The following is a 13,035-nucleotide window of genomic DNA, read 5'->3' as shown; positions in this document are numbered from 1 at the left end:
TACCTGTATGCCACTGATACCTTGTGGGATTTTCAACGATTTTATGCTAAGTGGCACTAAATATAATTTATGCCTTAATGTGAATGATATAAACCATTTCCCAAGGTAGTCAAACCAAACTCTGGAAGTTTTTATGCTTGTCTAAATCATCTAGCCCATCCATAACCTGTCAAATATATTTTTTTTCTCAATTTAAAACAATTTCAAGGTTATTTTTTGAAGCATCATATTTGTTTTTCTTAAAATACCTCAAGGATCAGGAAGCCGAGCTGATTATGTAAAACAAAAATGGATATGTAATAGTGGTGGTGATGGGGGGGGTGCTATTATCAAAATTAGTCCCGCATGCAACGGATACGCAGAACGGCCGGCTGACAGACGCACTTTTTACAAAACAAGCAGATAACAAAAACATTTACTTGGTTGTTTAATTTCACACTCGATTGGTGGGCAGGTACTTGAGCGAGGCCATTATTTATGTACAAGCAATTGAAAAGTCAATTTCCATAGCTTGTCCCTGCATTTGTTTTCATCCAGCCCCTTACTCCAAGCCCGTTGTGACCTTGGAGCCGGAATCTAACCTTCGGCCGGGCGAAGAGGTGGCCCTCACTTGCGTGGCTTATGGAGGCTACCCAGAAGCCGATGTCATATGGCAGGACGGCGGTGGCCGCAACCTGACCGACAATGTCACCACTTCGGTGGTGGCTAACGAGGAGGGTCTGTTCTCCCTGACCAGCGTGCTGACGGTCGTGCTGGAACCCAACAGCACCTACAGCTGCAGACTCATCAACCCATTGCTGGGGGAGGAGGGGAATGCCTTCGTCACCATCACGGGTGAGTGCGACTTTGTTTGTCTTCTTAAAACCATTTTTACATTGAGCCTCAAATTGTTTTGTGCCCAAAGACCACTTTTCGTTTGTCAAAGAATTCAGTAAAGCAGTGTCAGAAACGCATCTTTTTGGAATCGAATATCCGATCGATTAATGCATTGATTAATCTGGGAATTATTTTGCACTTTGATTCATTTTGAACAGCGACTAAAACTTAGAGTTGACTGTTTATTACAAATGAATCCTAAATCAGAGTGAGTTCTTTGTGTTTTGCCCCATCGCACTTGAAGCAGTGTCAAATTTGATAAACATCTTCTCCAAGGGCAAGCAAGAGACGATGTTACAATTTCTTAATTTTCTTAAATTTATGAATTTGCAGATCCTATAAAATATGTACTGTAGGTAGGTTTCTAATACGCTGTACCCGACTTTCTGCTTCAAATACCCCCAATCCCGCTGTTGCCCTTCTTTGTTAAGTGCAAAGGGAGGACCGCAAAAGGTAAGGCAAGGCCGGGTCTCTAATGGAAGCACAACTGTGTGAAATAGCTCGTAAATTATGGCAGAGGTGGACCGGACCTTTTCTTTGGGCTTGAGCTGGTGTTGAAACTTCAGGGCAGGTAAAGTGGGGGTCCAGGTAAGGTTCACCGTGTGCTGCTCCACTGGGCTGGGAAATGAATGCGCTTTCTGGAAACAGGATGGCCAGCTGACAAAAGTGGGCTAAAGGGGTGGGCGGGCCTTCAAAATACTTTAGATGGCCTCTTTCAAACCGTACAGGTGGAGTCATGTTTTGTTGTACTCGGGCCATGGAGAAGTATAAACACACAAAGAGGGTAAAATATACTTAGATATTTTACTTATAGCTTATTCCTGCTGACTTTGTGCAACAGGCATTAAACATACTAGCGTGGTTACCAACCAGTCTCAGGGGACATACAAATAATAAACAGAGAAAGAGAACGTGATGAGTTTTGTAATCTTCAAACCAAATGTATGTGTCCTACCATTTGCTATTTGATTGTGTCAAATCTGCTGCTGTGAAATGTCATTCAAACATTGTGGTGAAGTGTTATAAAAACAACGGCACTTTTATGTAACAAGATTTACAAGTTGATAGGACAAAACTTTCTTACAATTTTCAATTTCCAGCAAACCATCGGAGGGCTGCAAATTAAATCTAGATAGGTCAGTATATGCGGGGCTTTGTGGGTTTTGATTTGAAGCAGTGTGGTCTCTTATTTCCTCAAATCAATCTCTGGAACTAGAGAATCAGTCATAATGAGTTTGGAAAAAGCTGGCCAAGAGCAGAACAAAAAATAATAATAAATAAATAGAAATAAGACTTTGCAAGCACTGTGACAGTAATAACATACAATTTAGTGTTGGACACTAAAACAAGCAACCTCAGAAATACCCAAGACCCTTAATTTAAACTGTGATAATTTTCAGCAAATGGGTGCAGTTAAGGAAAAAAAAATACACACAAAAAAAACAACAAGAGTAATTTCTTGTTGTGCACGCCAGAGCAGTCCGACGACGACGCTCGCTCGTAAACATGAGGGAGATATACAGTATTTTGCGCGGGGGCTCATTTGAAAGGAAAATGTATGTGTTTACAACAGCTGCTATGTGCTCAACAGCCACTATAATTAACGCTGACCCCGCGGAAGTCTTTTGTAGCCGAGTGGAGTGTGACAGGCTCGAGTTGACACACTGCTTGTTGTGTGTACATGCGTGCCGTGCACCCGCTCACTGCATATTCCATTTTGTAGCGACTTTCAGCTCGTACCATCAGGGGTTGATTTGGTTTTGATGATCTTTCGGGGACTACTCGGCCATTTTTTCATCCAAGATTGGGACCGGCAGTGTATTAGGACAGTGGGCGGGAATCAAACATCAAAATGGCTACTTAAATTTGTGCTTGGACCATGACAACAAAATCAAACTAAAGTAGAAACTCATATGAGGGTGGTGGGGAAGCAGAGAGTAGGGTATAAATTCAGAATGGGATCGGGAACATCATCTTTAGGAATCTCTCTAATTAACAAACCTTTTTTGAATTGGGGCAAATGTCAAGCATTGTCTAGTCAATGATCTGCATGTGAAGTGTGAGCATTAAAGTCAGGGCGCTTAGCCAGTAAGTACAGTGTCAATGCTTCAATCGTTACCTTTGGCTTTCTTGACTATTTTAATCCAAGGTTGATCTTCGACTAATCTGTAGAATATCTGGTGTGTTGGAAACTTGGTAGGTTCTTGAAGTAGATTCAATGACAAGACTACATTTCCCAGTCTCCAAGCCTATTTCATTGCGTCTCATTAGCATTTTGAGTCCACAGAAGTTGTAAATGTTGTCGTCTTCTTGATTAGTTTTGAAAGTCGGCAAGAGTTTGAGACGCACACTACCGGTACTCGCAGCACTTAAGTGGAATGATATTGATCCCTGTGAGCATTTGGTCTGTAATATGTTAATACTTCAATCGTTTGCTTTGACTTTCTGTCGCGGGCGATTAACTGATTCACTTCTAAAATCTTTAGCAGCTTTAGCTGTATCAAGCATCTCAGAGATGTTATCTTTCTAAACCCACATTCTACCTCTGGAGTATTTGAATTTGCTGGGATATTATAGATTTCGCAGCGCCGATCCATTGTGCGAGAGACCCTGAAGAATTATTGAATAAGAGAGTGTTGGAACGAAGCATATTCGAGTCTTCAAATCAGCTGCTGCTTTTCTGCTGGGGTTTTATCATCTCACTCTCCTCTAGTCCAGTCTGACCACTTTAGTCTCCATAAGAAAATATGATGATTGTGGCTTTTATAGTGCAAGAGTCCTTTCTCTTATCATTTACTACTGCCCCCCTCCTCCCTGTGAAGGCAGAGGTTTGGTTGTGTATCCAAAAGTCCGTAGTGGTGTGATTGCCGCAGCAAGTTTTGCTGATGGCTTGTTTTCAAGACCTGTCACCGAACTACCACCTCCCTCAGCAACATGACCCCTCCAATCTCCCCCCACCAGCCCATCTCAGCCAGCACTCCCATTGAAGCCGGTCGTAATTTCCCCGGCATCACTACGCTAGCGCAGCGTTTCGTGGCCAAGTACGACAAGCGAACAAGAGCGGAAATGAGGCAGACAAGGTGAAAAGTGGATGACAGAAAGCACCATGATGGTGTCCAAAGAGTTGACAGGAAATTGACTCGTTGATGGGCGAGAGATAACCCAAGGATTTCTGGGAAGACTTCTTGCTAGATCCAACTTTTTGACCTGACAAGGGAAAATACTTTTTGTAAGGGCTCGGACCCGAGTGAGCGCCAAGTAAGCAGCCCGAGCATCAGCCACCCTTTAACCTTTCCATCTCTACATATACGGACGGTACGCTATGCATACTGAATCCGCATGAAATCATCAACACAAAAACATGACCCTTAACACCTGCATGCACTGATGTGTCTATACAGTCCAGATTGCCTGGCCCCATTGTTGTACTTCTACAGAACGAAAATGGAGGGCATGGTTTAGAAATTCACCCGGAGCCTATTGAAAGCATGACAGCTGAGTTGAATGTGCGTTTAACTCTTGTGTGCGAGTCCATCACAGGCATGACAGTTTCTCGAAATTACAACACCCCCTCCTTTTTTCTCTCCTCTTTTAAAGATTGACCGTACCATTCTACCTGCCTCCCCGCCTGTCTTTGAAAAGTAACTAACCAAAGCAATAAAAGAACAGACGGTGGGCGGGACTTTTTGTTGCAATAGCGCTATGAGCAACAAAGCCAGACATCAGCTTCTCTTACACAGAGATCTGAGCCAGAACCATTTTTCGTAACATTTGTCATTTGTCTTGTTCCTTACAGAAATAGGAATTTGACTGATAGGTCTGGCAATCAATGGGAATATTATCTTAAAAACTTGACGTTATGTAGCTTTCATCGAAGAGCCAATGGTTGTTTGTATGTGCCCTGTCCAAGTTGTACTTTCCTGCCAAGCTTGGGCTAAGCTCCAAGTCCCAGATGGATGGAAGCGTGAAAGCGTAAATGTAAGTGTTAATGGTCATTTGTCTATATGTGCCAAAGTCAGCGGGGATAGGCTTCAGCTCACCCGTGACCCAAGTGAGGGCAAGCGCTACAGAAAATGGATGAATTGACTTAGTCCCCCCCCACGATCCGTGTCGGTGCCGTTCATATAGAAAGCAGGATAAAGGTTGAAAATCAGCTTTTAAGGTTAGGGTGAAAGGGTCTATCGCCATAGGACAGCTTCTTCCACTTCAGTGGAACACAATTTAGAAGAAATGAAAGATGTGATTAATGTGTGATTAATCGCACAGTTATACCATATAGTAAAAGTTTATGCCATATACTAAAACTTTATTATATGTCTTCAAGCTGCGGTTAAAAAAAGAACTATCTTCTATGCTTACAGTACTTGAGGAGCTACTTGCCTTGCCTGGGGGATTGTGACCAAATCCGGCTATATATTGCGTTTTTTTTTTTTTTTTTTTAGCATTAAATGCTTCCAAACAACTTCCAACTTTATTTTACACAAAACAGCTATTTTACATTAAATACCCCGCCATTAAAATGACCAGTGGTCCAATTTGAATAATGCGTCCATCAACAGCATGCTCTTGTGAAATTTGTAGTCCCATTTCTTTCCAGCCCACCATTATTTTGTATCTATAATCTTTTCAATCATGTTAATCAAAAATACTTTTTTTTTTGTTTTTGCTGCAGCCTTACCCAAAGAACATTCTGGTGCTTTGTTTTCCACCATTGTTTTCCCACTAATCTAAACGTGATTAGCAGAGTCTCTGGTGGAGCCGAGGGGGGAAAAAATAGCGGTATTAACGACTGTGTTGTCAGTGGAGCCGCGGCAAACTTTCTCAATGTAACGTTGAATTAATCAGTGTAAGGTGCACAAACATGCTCTCCCTCTCTTCCGCCGAAAGTGTGTTTTATCTTATCAGGGAGCCAGCCGGGGAAAACGACAACACAGACGTATGAGGTAATGTAGGCAATCTAGAGTAAACACAGGTAGGCGGCAGCGGCGCCATCAGGATTATTAACTCAGGCGGCTGTCACTGTTTTTGACTGTTGACTTTCAATGTCCTCCTGGAAGCTTTCAGTATAGGAAATTGCATCTTTGTATTTGCGGCCCAGAAAACGTTATTTGTCATGGCTCCAGTCTTACACGTCGGCTCGGAGGGATTGTTGGGTCGGATTTAGTTGTTGCCACTTTTTGATCTGCGCCCTGCTGTTCTTCAATGCGACAATCGCTCAGATAAAATGAGCTACTTTCTTTGTCTCTTTATTATTGGGCCCTTGGTGCCGTCTCTACTTTTTACTGTTCAAAGCTTTTTGAGCAGATATGAGCACCCCCGTTTTAAGAAATGATAGCGTCTGTTTCTGGTCAGTATAGAATTTTGTACTGATACCATTTACAGTACCGAGTTAACTCGGTTTGGCTCATCTCGACTTGCTTCGTCAGTCGGAAAAAAGATAAACGACAATAAAGGAGAACATGGCTCTCCCGTTTACTTCTTTATTGGATTTTGGTGAGAGGAGACTAAAGGGATCATCCCATCGCTTGTGTGGGTTTTCTCGGGGCACGCCATAATCCTCCCACATTCTTCCACATTCCCAAAACGTGCATGGTAAGTTCATTAAAGATTCTAAAATGTCCATCGATGTGAATATGAGTTGTCTCTGTGAGCCCTCTGATTGGTTGACAACCAGTCCGGGCTGTACCCCGCCTCTCACCTAGCTGGAATAGGCTTCAGCTTTGTGTTCCTAATGAGAATAAGCGGTATAAAAAATGGATGGCTAGCTGGAGAGTGAAGAAAATGGAAAAATAGGAGTTAAAATGTGCGATACAACTTTAGCAGAAGCAACCGTGGGGGTTCCGTATGTTGCTCAAAGACACTTAGGCTTGGTCACAGGATCCAACCCTCAACCTTAGTTTTGAGAGACAAACACCCACACACTCCATACTATGGAGTCTGACACAGTGGACCCCCCCCCCCCCCACGTAAGCATTTCCGCAAAACGTTTCCGCAAAACGATGGAAATGATCAAACACGATCAAAGCCAGTGTGATGACACTCCTGTGCCATCTTGTCACAAACAGCACTTTTTTTATGTGTCCACAGTCTGGTCAGTAAAAAGCCCATACTCTCGCCCCACCCTCACTCATCTTTTCAGAACGCTGTTATTTATGGCGGCCATAAAGGCGCGAAAGCTCTCTTTTGTTATTGATTGAGCGCGTTTTATATTCGGACGCACGGGGCGGACTATCACGGGGTACAGCTGGGACCCTGCATTGGACATTTTTTTGTGGCTCCCCAGCTAAATCCTGTAAGAGGGATTGCTTTCAGTAAGTCTGGCGTCCGTTTCGGCGTGATACAAAATCATTTTAGTCTCGGGCCTTTCAGCCAAAAACTAATGCCCGGGCACACCTTCAAAGTTTGCTGATTTAATTATCCAGTCCGTTTATTTGATGTTTAAACTCTCCACCTGATAACACCGTGAATTATAATGCCGCAAAGGACGCCCGCAGTTTGCCTCCCTAAATGGCTCTGTTGTTTTGTAGTCGGAATTAGCGACTGGCTACATTCTAAGACCATTGTCTGGCAACGTGAGATGTTTCCAATTAATGCGGGGGAAGAAAAAAAAAAGATTGAGTCTGTTTTCGGGATTGGTGCTTCTTTATTCCGCTTACTCAAGAGACCAGTGATTGATGATCGAGTGTAGAATTGAAGTAAAGCGTGGCCCAAGAGGATTGGACTTTGACTCCATTCTGCTGACTTAAGTAGTAGCACCAACTGCCCCCCTCCAGGAGATTGGCATCTTTAAAAACTATTGTCAAAAAGCACATCTATGCTTGTGAATGATGAAGTCAAAGAGTGGCCGTGCGCCTAATGATACTCGTTTAAATGAACGGGGGCTCGCCATGACTCACAGGTATCCCAGACAGCATTAATATTCCCCCACTGGTTCGGATTCAGTCGGGCTCAGTCGACCCGCCCCTCCGTAATAACAGACATGAGGAAACAGACTAGTGTTGCTTCTTATTAATATTGTTAACTGCTTAATTTCATCACTTGCCATCATCGTATGCGTCTGTCGGCGAAGTAAAGTGCGACTACGTCGACGGCCGAGACAACTCGGTGACCCGCACTGAAAGAGTCCATCATATCTATAATATGTGTCTGTCCGGGCTTTTAGCCACTCTTGTTCACTCCCACGCATGACGAGTGATGGATGTGTTGGTAATTTGTTGAAGCTAATTTGTTTTCTTCATGTAAACTGTAAGAGGGCAATCTGAACAGGGTCATTCACGGGAAGTCAATTCAACATTTTACAGTTGTTTATCGTTTACCACTATGAGGGCTTCCTTCGTTTACAATAGTACTGACCTCTTTCAACCAAAAAATAAAAATAAATCCAGATTTTAAGTGTAAAGCCTGGTATTTGAACAGGTGTGCGTAGACTTTATGTTTGTCCAACGTACAGTCTATTAGAATTGGAGTGTGTGTGCTGTTGCGACCGGGAGGGCTATTTATACATTGTCCCCGCTGACTCACTCACGAGGCCGGGTGACAATAATGCCCTTGGATTTCAATTTGTCACCACTTCTCATTGCCACATTACACAATGTAATGGCATTGCGGGCGTGCAATGATGAAACCGGTAATAGGTTTAGAAAATGCCATACTATGTGTGCTTCCCCAAAAATGCCATGGCCAGGAGTGTCATCGGAATGTCTCTTTCACCCAAACAATGTTGTGATTCTGACGTGACATCATCAATACAAACGACGTACCATCACAAATTTAGTTTTTAGTTACACTAACACGCATGTTTTTTTTTGTGTGTGGGAAGGGTCAAAGCAGATAGGCACGATGAGAACATTTAGAAGGCCTGATTAAAAGGTAGAACTTCTCTATAGTGAGGCAAACGGGTTGGAACAACTTTTCCTTTTGAAATCAAACTAAGGACAAGAGTGAAACGCAACCAGAAAACAAATGAGCCAACAAGATTGGATGGAAAACAAGGAAGTAAATTGACTTTGAACCGGCAAGGAAATCAGACACAGGTGGTAGAACACGAGTGTTGCCGGGTAACTGACTGGCAGACACAAGATGAAGAAGGCAGAGCTTCCGAGAGCATTTGTGAAAATTGCCATAAAAAGTCAAAGACGAACCTTGACTTGTCACTTATTGTATAGAAAAGTATGTACATTCACCCAACGTATTCACAATAATAATCTTACTTTTTCACAGTATCGTTTTTTCCCCATTTGTGTGACCTGACTCATTGCAAATAACCAATAAAAGTAATGTAAAATATATGTTATAAAAATTCAATCGAACTTATTCATTTCTTTTTTGCTGCTTTTAATAAAAACATCCGCACCCAAATTGCAATTTAGCCACAGTGTGACCCATTCAGTGAGACATTCACTGACATCAAAAGTTCCGTCCGTCTGAGATTTCCTACTGTAAAACCGCTGGAGGGAGGCGAAGAATATTTAAGTAATAAGTCATGAGAAGTTGTACTTCACTGATATTTCGGAGGAGCTCGTGGGCACGACTCATTTGAAGTAGACTGCTGTGAAGCTCGGTCTTTTGTAAAATGACAGCAACAATAAAAAAGTAAAAATCCAAATGTCCCGCGGAGTGTTATATTAATACAATTTCATCCATAAATCTCAGTGGTAATTTTGGTGTTATGGGTTATTTTACATCAACTTTCACTGTTAACTAATTCCCTATAGTTGCATATTCTAATGATTTCAACTCTGTGGATGGCTCCTTCGCCACAAGGGATTATAATATTATTCCAAATTAGATCTTATAATGTAGCATTTGAGACCCTCCCCTCAAATTCATGTACAATCCTGTAATGATGGCAAATTATACAGTAACACTTGAGGCATCAAACATTTTAATTACAATTATTTACTAATATATTATAATATATGTATAAATAGAGACAGCCAGGCCAAAAACTATCCAACGATATGCCTTTAAAAATTTTATCACATATTCGCCCACTTCTCCAGGTTCTCCAGCAATATGCGAAGCATACTAACAGCCCGTAGTCCTTTGAAGAAGTCCACCCAGCCCTTTCATGTTTGGTTGATCACTTGCGTTGCATTGTAAAGTAGCCTTCCTTTTTTTCTTTGAAGAACTGCTTTGTTCCTGGGTTTAACATTTAGATTTTAGTGTGGATTCCATGATTGCATTTCTAATTCAAATCGGGATTTGTGGACATAGAGACCGATCCAAAGGTCACATATGCGGTGGTTTCACTCATATATTTCCCACAACTCAAACACGAAAGATGATTCCACAAGATGCCGATAGCGCCGGATGGGTTCTCGATTAAAATAAACACTTCAAGGGGGGCTGGTTGAACGGATGTCATGTTAACGTTAATTTCCCGTGTGATATTCCTCATTGGCTTGGCTCCGCAGTGATGCAACACAGGGGCTGTTTTAGCAATACTAGGTGTGTGCTGCAGGGTGTCTGCAAGATGACTGACACTACCGTTTGTCTTCTGCTACAGAGGAGACCGCTCGCGGTGAGCACGATGCACTTACGACATGTTAACTTTGGCTCTGCTTTAACGTGGAAATAAATTTCAATTCGTAAGCGCTGGCTTCTTTGTGACATAATCTGAGATCTGCATACCTCGTCGTAAATTTGAAATAGATGGACGAATAGGTGGGCTACATGCGACGGAAGACAGCAGAAGTCAGTCAATTTGTGGTATGTGGTCTCTGGGGTAGACGAGGATCAGACCAATTGGACAAATTGTTTGGTAGATAAGACCAAAAATGATGACAAGAAATCCTTCTAAAAACAGACCCAAGTTGGATCTTATAAACTGGCTGTGTTGTTAGAGGATGTAGAAAAGAGAAATCCTTTTGACTTTCGAGAGTCCTTCAGTCTTTGGTGCGTCAGTAAACAGTCTGTGTACTGTTTGTGTCAAGGAGGTTCGTTAAAGTAGACTAGGACCGACGCAATAATTGGAAGCAACCCCCCCTTTTTTTCGTCTTCATGGTGAATCATGTCTGGAATTCTGGATCAATGCATCCTTGTCTGACTCCTCTCAGCTGCTCAGTCTTTTCCACCACACTGATGGTCTGTTTGGCCACTGATAGCTGTCACTAGTAATCTTCTCCTACACATCCTAGACCTCTCGCAGGGTAAGGGAGCACTTGTTTTAAAGCTAATTAAAATTTTAGACAACACCACATTGTCAAATGATTATGGCGCTCCCAAGTTCTGCCCGCATTGCCAAGATGGCCGAGTGAAGAAACAAAGAAGCTAAGACGGAATGAAAAACAAAGATTGAAGAAAATCAATTGTCCGGGCGCCTCCGACATCTTAATGCCACAATCAGTAAGGGCGGATGTGTGAAGGTGATGGAGTGTCTGTCAGTTGTTGGACATCACAGGAGCTCTTAATTGAGTGAGTGGAGAGGGAGGTGGCTGGCTGGGATGTATTGCTGCTAATGGCCACGTTGGTCATTTGCATTATGCGAAACTCGCAAAGAAAAACTGTTTTGGTATAAAATTGGCAGGTAAAACAAAAAAAATTGTACAGTTTGAAGCATTTATTTTGGCATTCAGAATGCAGTCACCAAACATGAAGACTTGGTAGATTCAATGAACACGAAGTAAATTCTTGACTATTTTTGAAAACAACACTATTGTTATTTTCACAGCTGTTTCTTATTTCTACTTGTTTGTTTCCAACAGTAAGATTGCCGATTTTTACGTTCTCTCATATTTGCATGACCAAAATGTGCTAATTATAATGATTTATTTGATGAGCGCTTTTATACTGGCATACTTTGTAGACTTTTGCATTGTATTTCTGGTGCATCTTAGAGACACGTTAATAGGCACAATTCTGTGAATAAAGTGTAAAGGGAGGACAACTGAGCTGAAATTAATTATTTGAACTTATTCAGACATTATGCTGCTGGCAATTTGAGAGTGAATTTTCTCATCTTCACAGGTGGATGTAATCCCATGCCCAGTAGACTGGTTAATTGACTGAAAATACTGCTTGGAGCTGGGCTGTCCTGTTAGCACGCCAAAGTCTATACGGCAAGTGGAGCGCGGTTAGAATGTGTAATAGCTGAGAAAGAGACTGCATAAACAATAGCCCGGAGGTAGAGGTTGGACAGTATAACAAGGATAAACTTTACACGGGGAGAACGTTCCCTCGCGTGGATACGGCTACAGTGTTTTTTTTTTCTTTTTGTAAAAAATAGATTGTAAATGTCATGTCAAAAGTGCAGTGCCGGTATGAGCTCAGCCCATGTTCACCAGTGAGCATACACTTTCCCCTTTGCGCTAAAACAAATGCAACATTTGCATGCAAGAAAAATGCCAAGGAAGAAAATGGAATTGGACAGCTGAACAGCGACGGGACCAAAAACCCTGAGCAAATATGTCACGCACTATGAAGAAGAAGTGAGCGTTTCGCAACTCTGACACGAGTAGACTTTGCACTCGTGTATGAATTAAAAGCACAAGGCGGACTGTTTCGCTGCCCTAATAATAACACAAGACAGCAAGTGGGGGGCAAGTACTGAATTTTTCTGTCTTTGCCTTTTACACTGAACTAAGCAAAGATGCATATGAAATGTGGACTTTCACACAGTGACACGGCAAACTCCACACAATCTGAGATTTGAACTATGAGGCACACTAATGTTTTAATTGGCTAGCTACACGTTTTGCTGAAAAAACTATTAAAATATTATCTGAAGTGGACTCACCAGGTTTCATGGGACAGCGACAATATTGAAAACTACAATATCATCACTCTCGCAACCCTTTCTCAGTGTGTGTGATAATGAGAGCCTGAGCCTGTAGGGTTTGACCAGTGGTTGACCGAAATTATTCACCTGTGGATCATTACTGTGCGACTCGAGGGGAGATGACCTTAACACAGCACCTCATAATTAATAATCCATTACATTGTCAGAATGAAACCATACTTCTGCAAATTGTGGCCATGGGCGTTCATTTACTCAACTGCCGAAGGGTCGTCATTACAATTGCATTATGTCATGAAAAGGATTGAAAAATACTAATACAGACTAGTTGGAAGTAATAAGTTGGAGGTACTGGAACATAAAGATAGACGTGCAAAACATTGTGGAGCGACCTCACGGCAGTCAGCTTTATTTACATAGTG

General features: G+C 42.1%; 1 protein-coding gene across 2 annotated transcripts in view; it reads left to right on the top strand.

Moving 5' to 3' along the window:
* cd276 (CD276 molecule) overlaps positions 1–13,035 on the top strand; it is a 46,317-nt gene that overhangs the window by 10,883 nt on the left and 22,399 nt on the right. For both annotated transcript variants that reach the window (XM_049718985.2, XM_049718986.2), the window contains exon 4: positions 538–834. In XM_049718985.2, the coding sequence (XP_049574942.1) occupies positions 538–834 (297 nt within the window). The remainder of the gene's footprint in view (positions 1–537; positions 835–13,035) is intronic.

This window comes from Syngnathus scovelli, chromosome 4 (assembly GCF_024217435.2).
Source record: "Syngnathus scovelli strain Florida chromosome 4, RoL_Ssco_1.2, whole genome shotgun sequence".
In the NCBI taxonomy this organism is placed as follows: Eukaryota; Metazoa; Chordata; class Actinopteri; order Syngnathiformes; family Syngnathidae; genus Syngnathus; species Syngnathus scovelli.
This window is presented reverse-complemented; position numbering and strand designations above follow the sequence as displayed.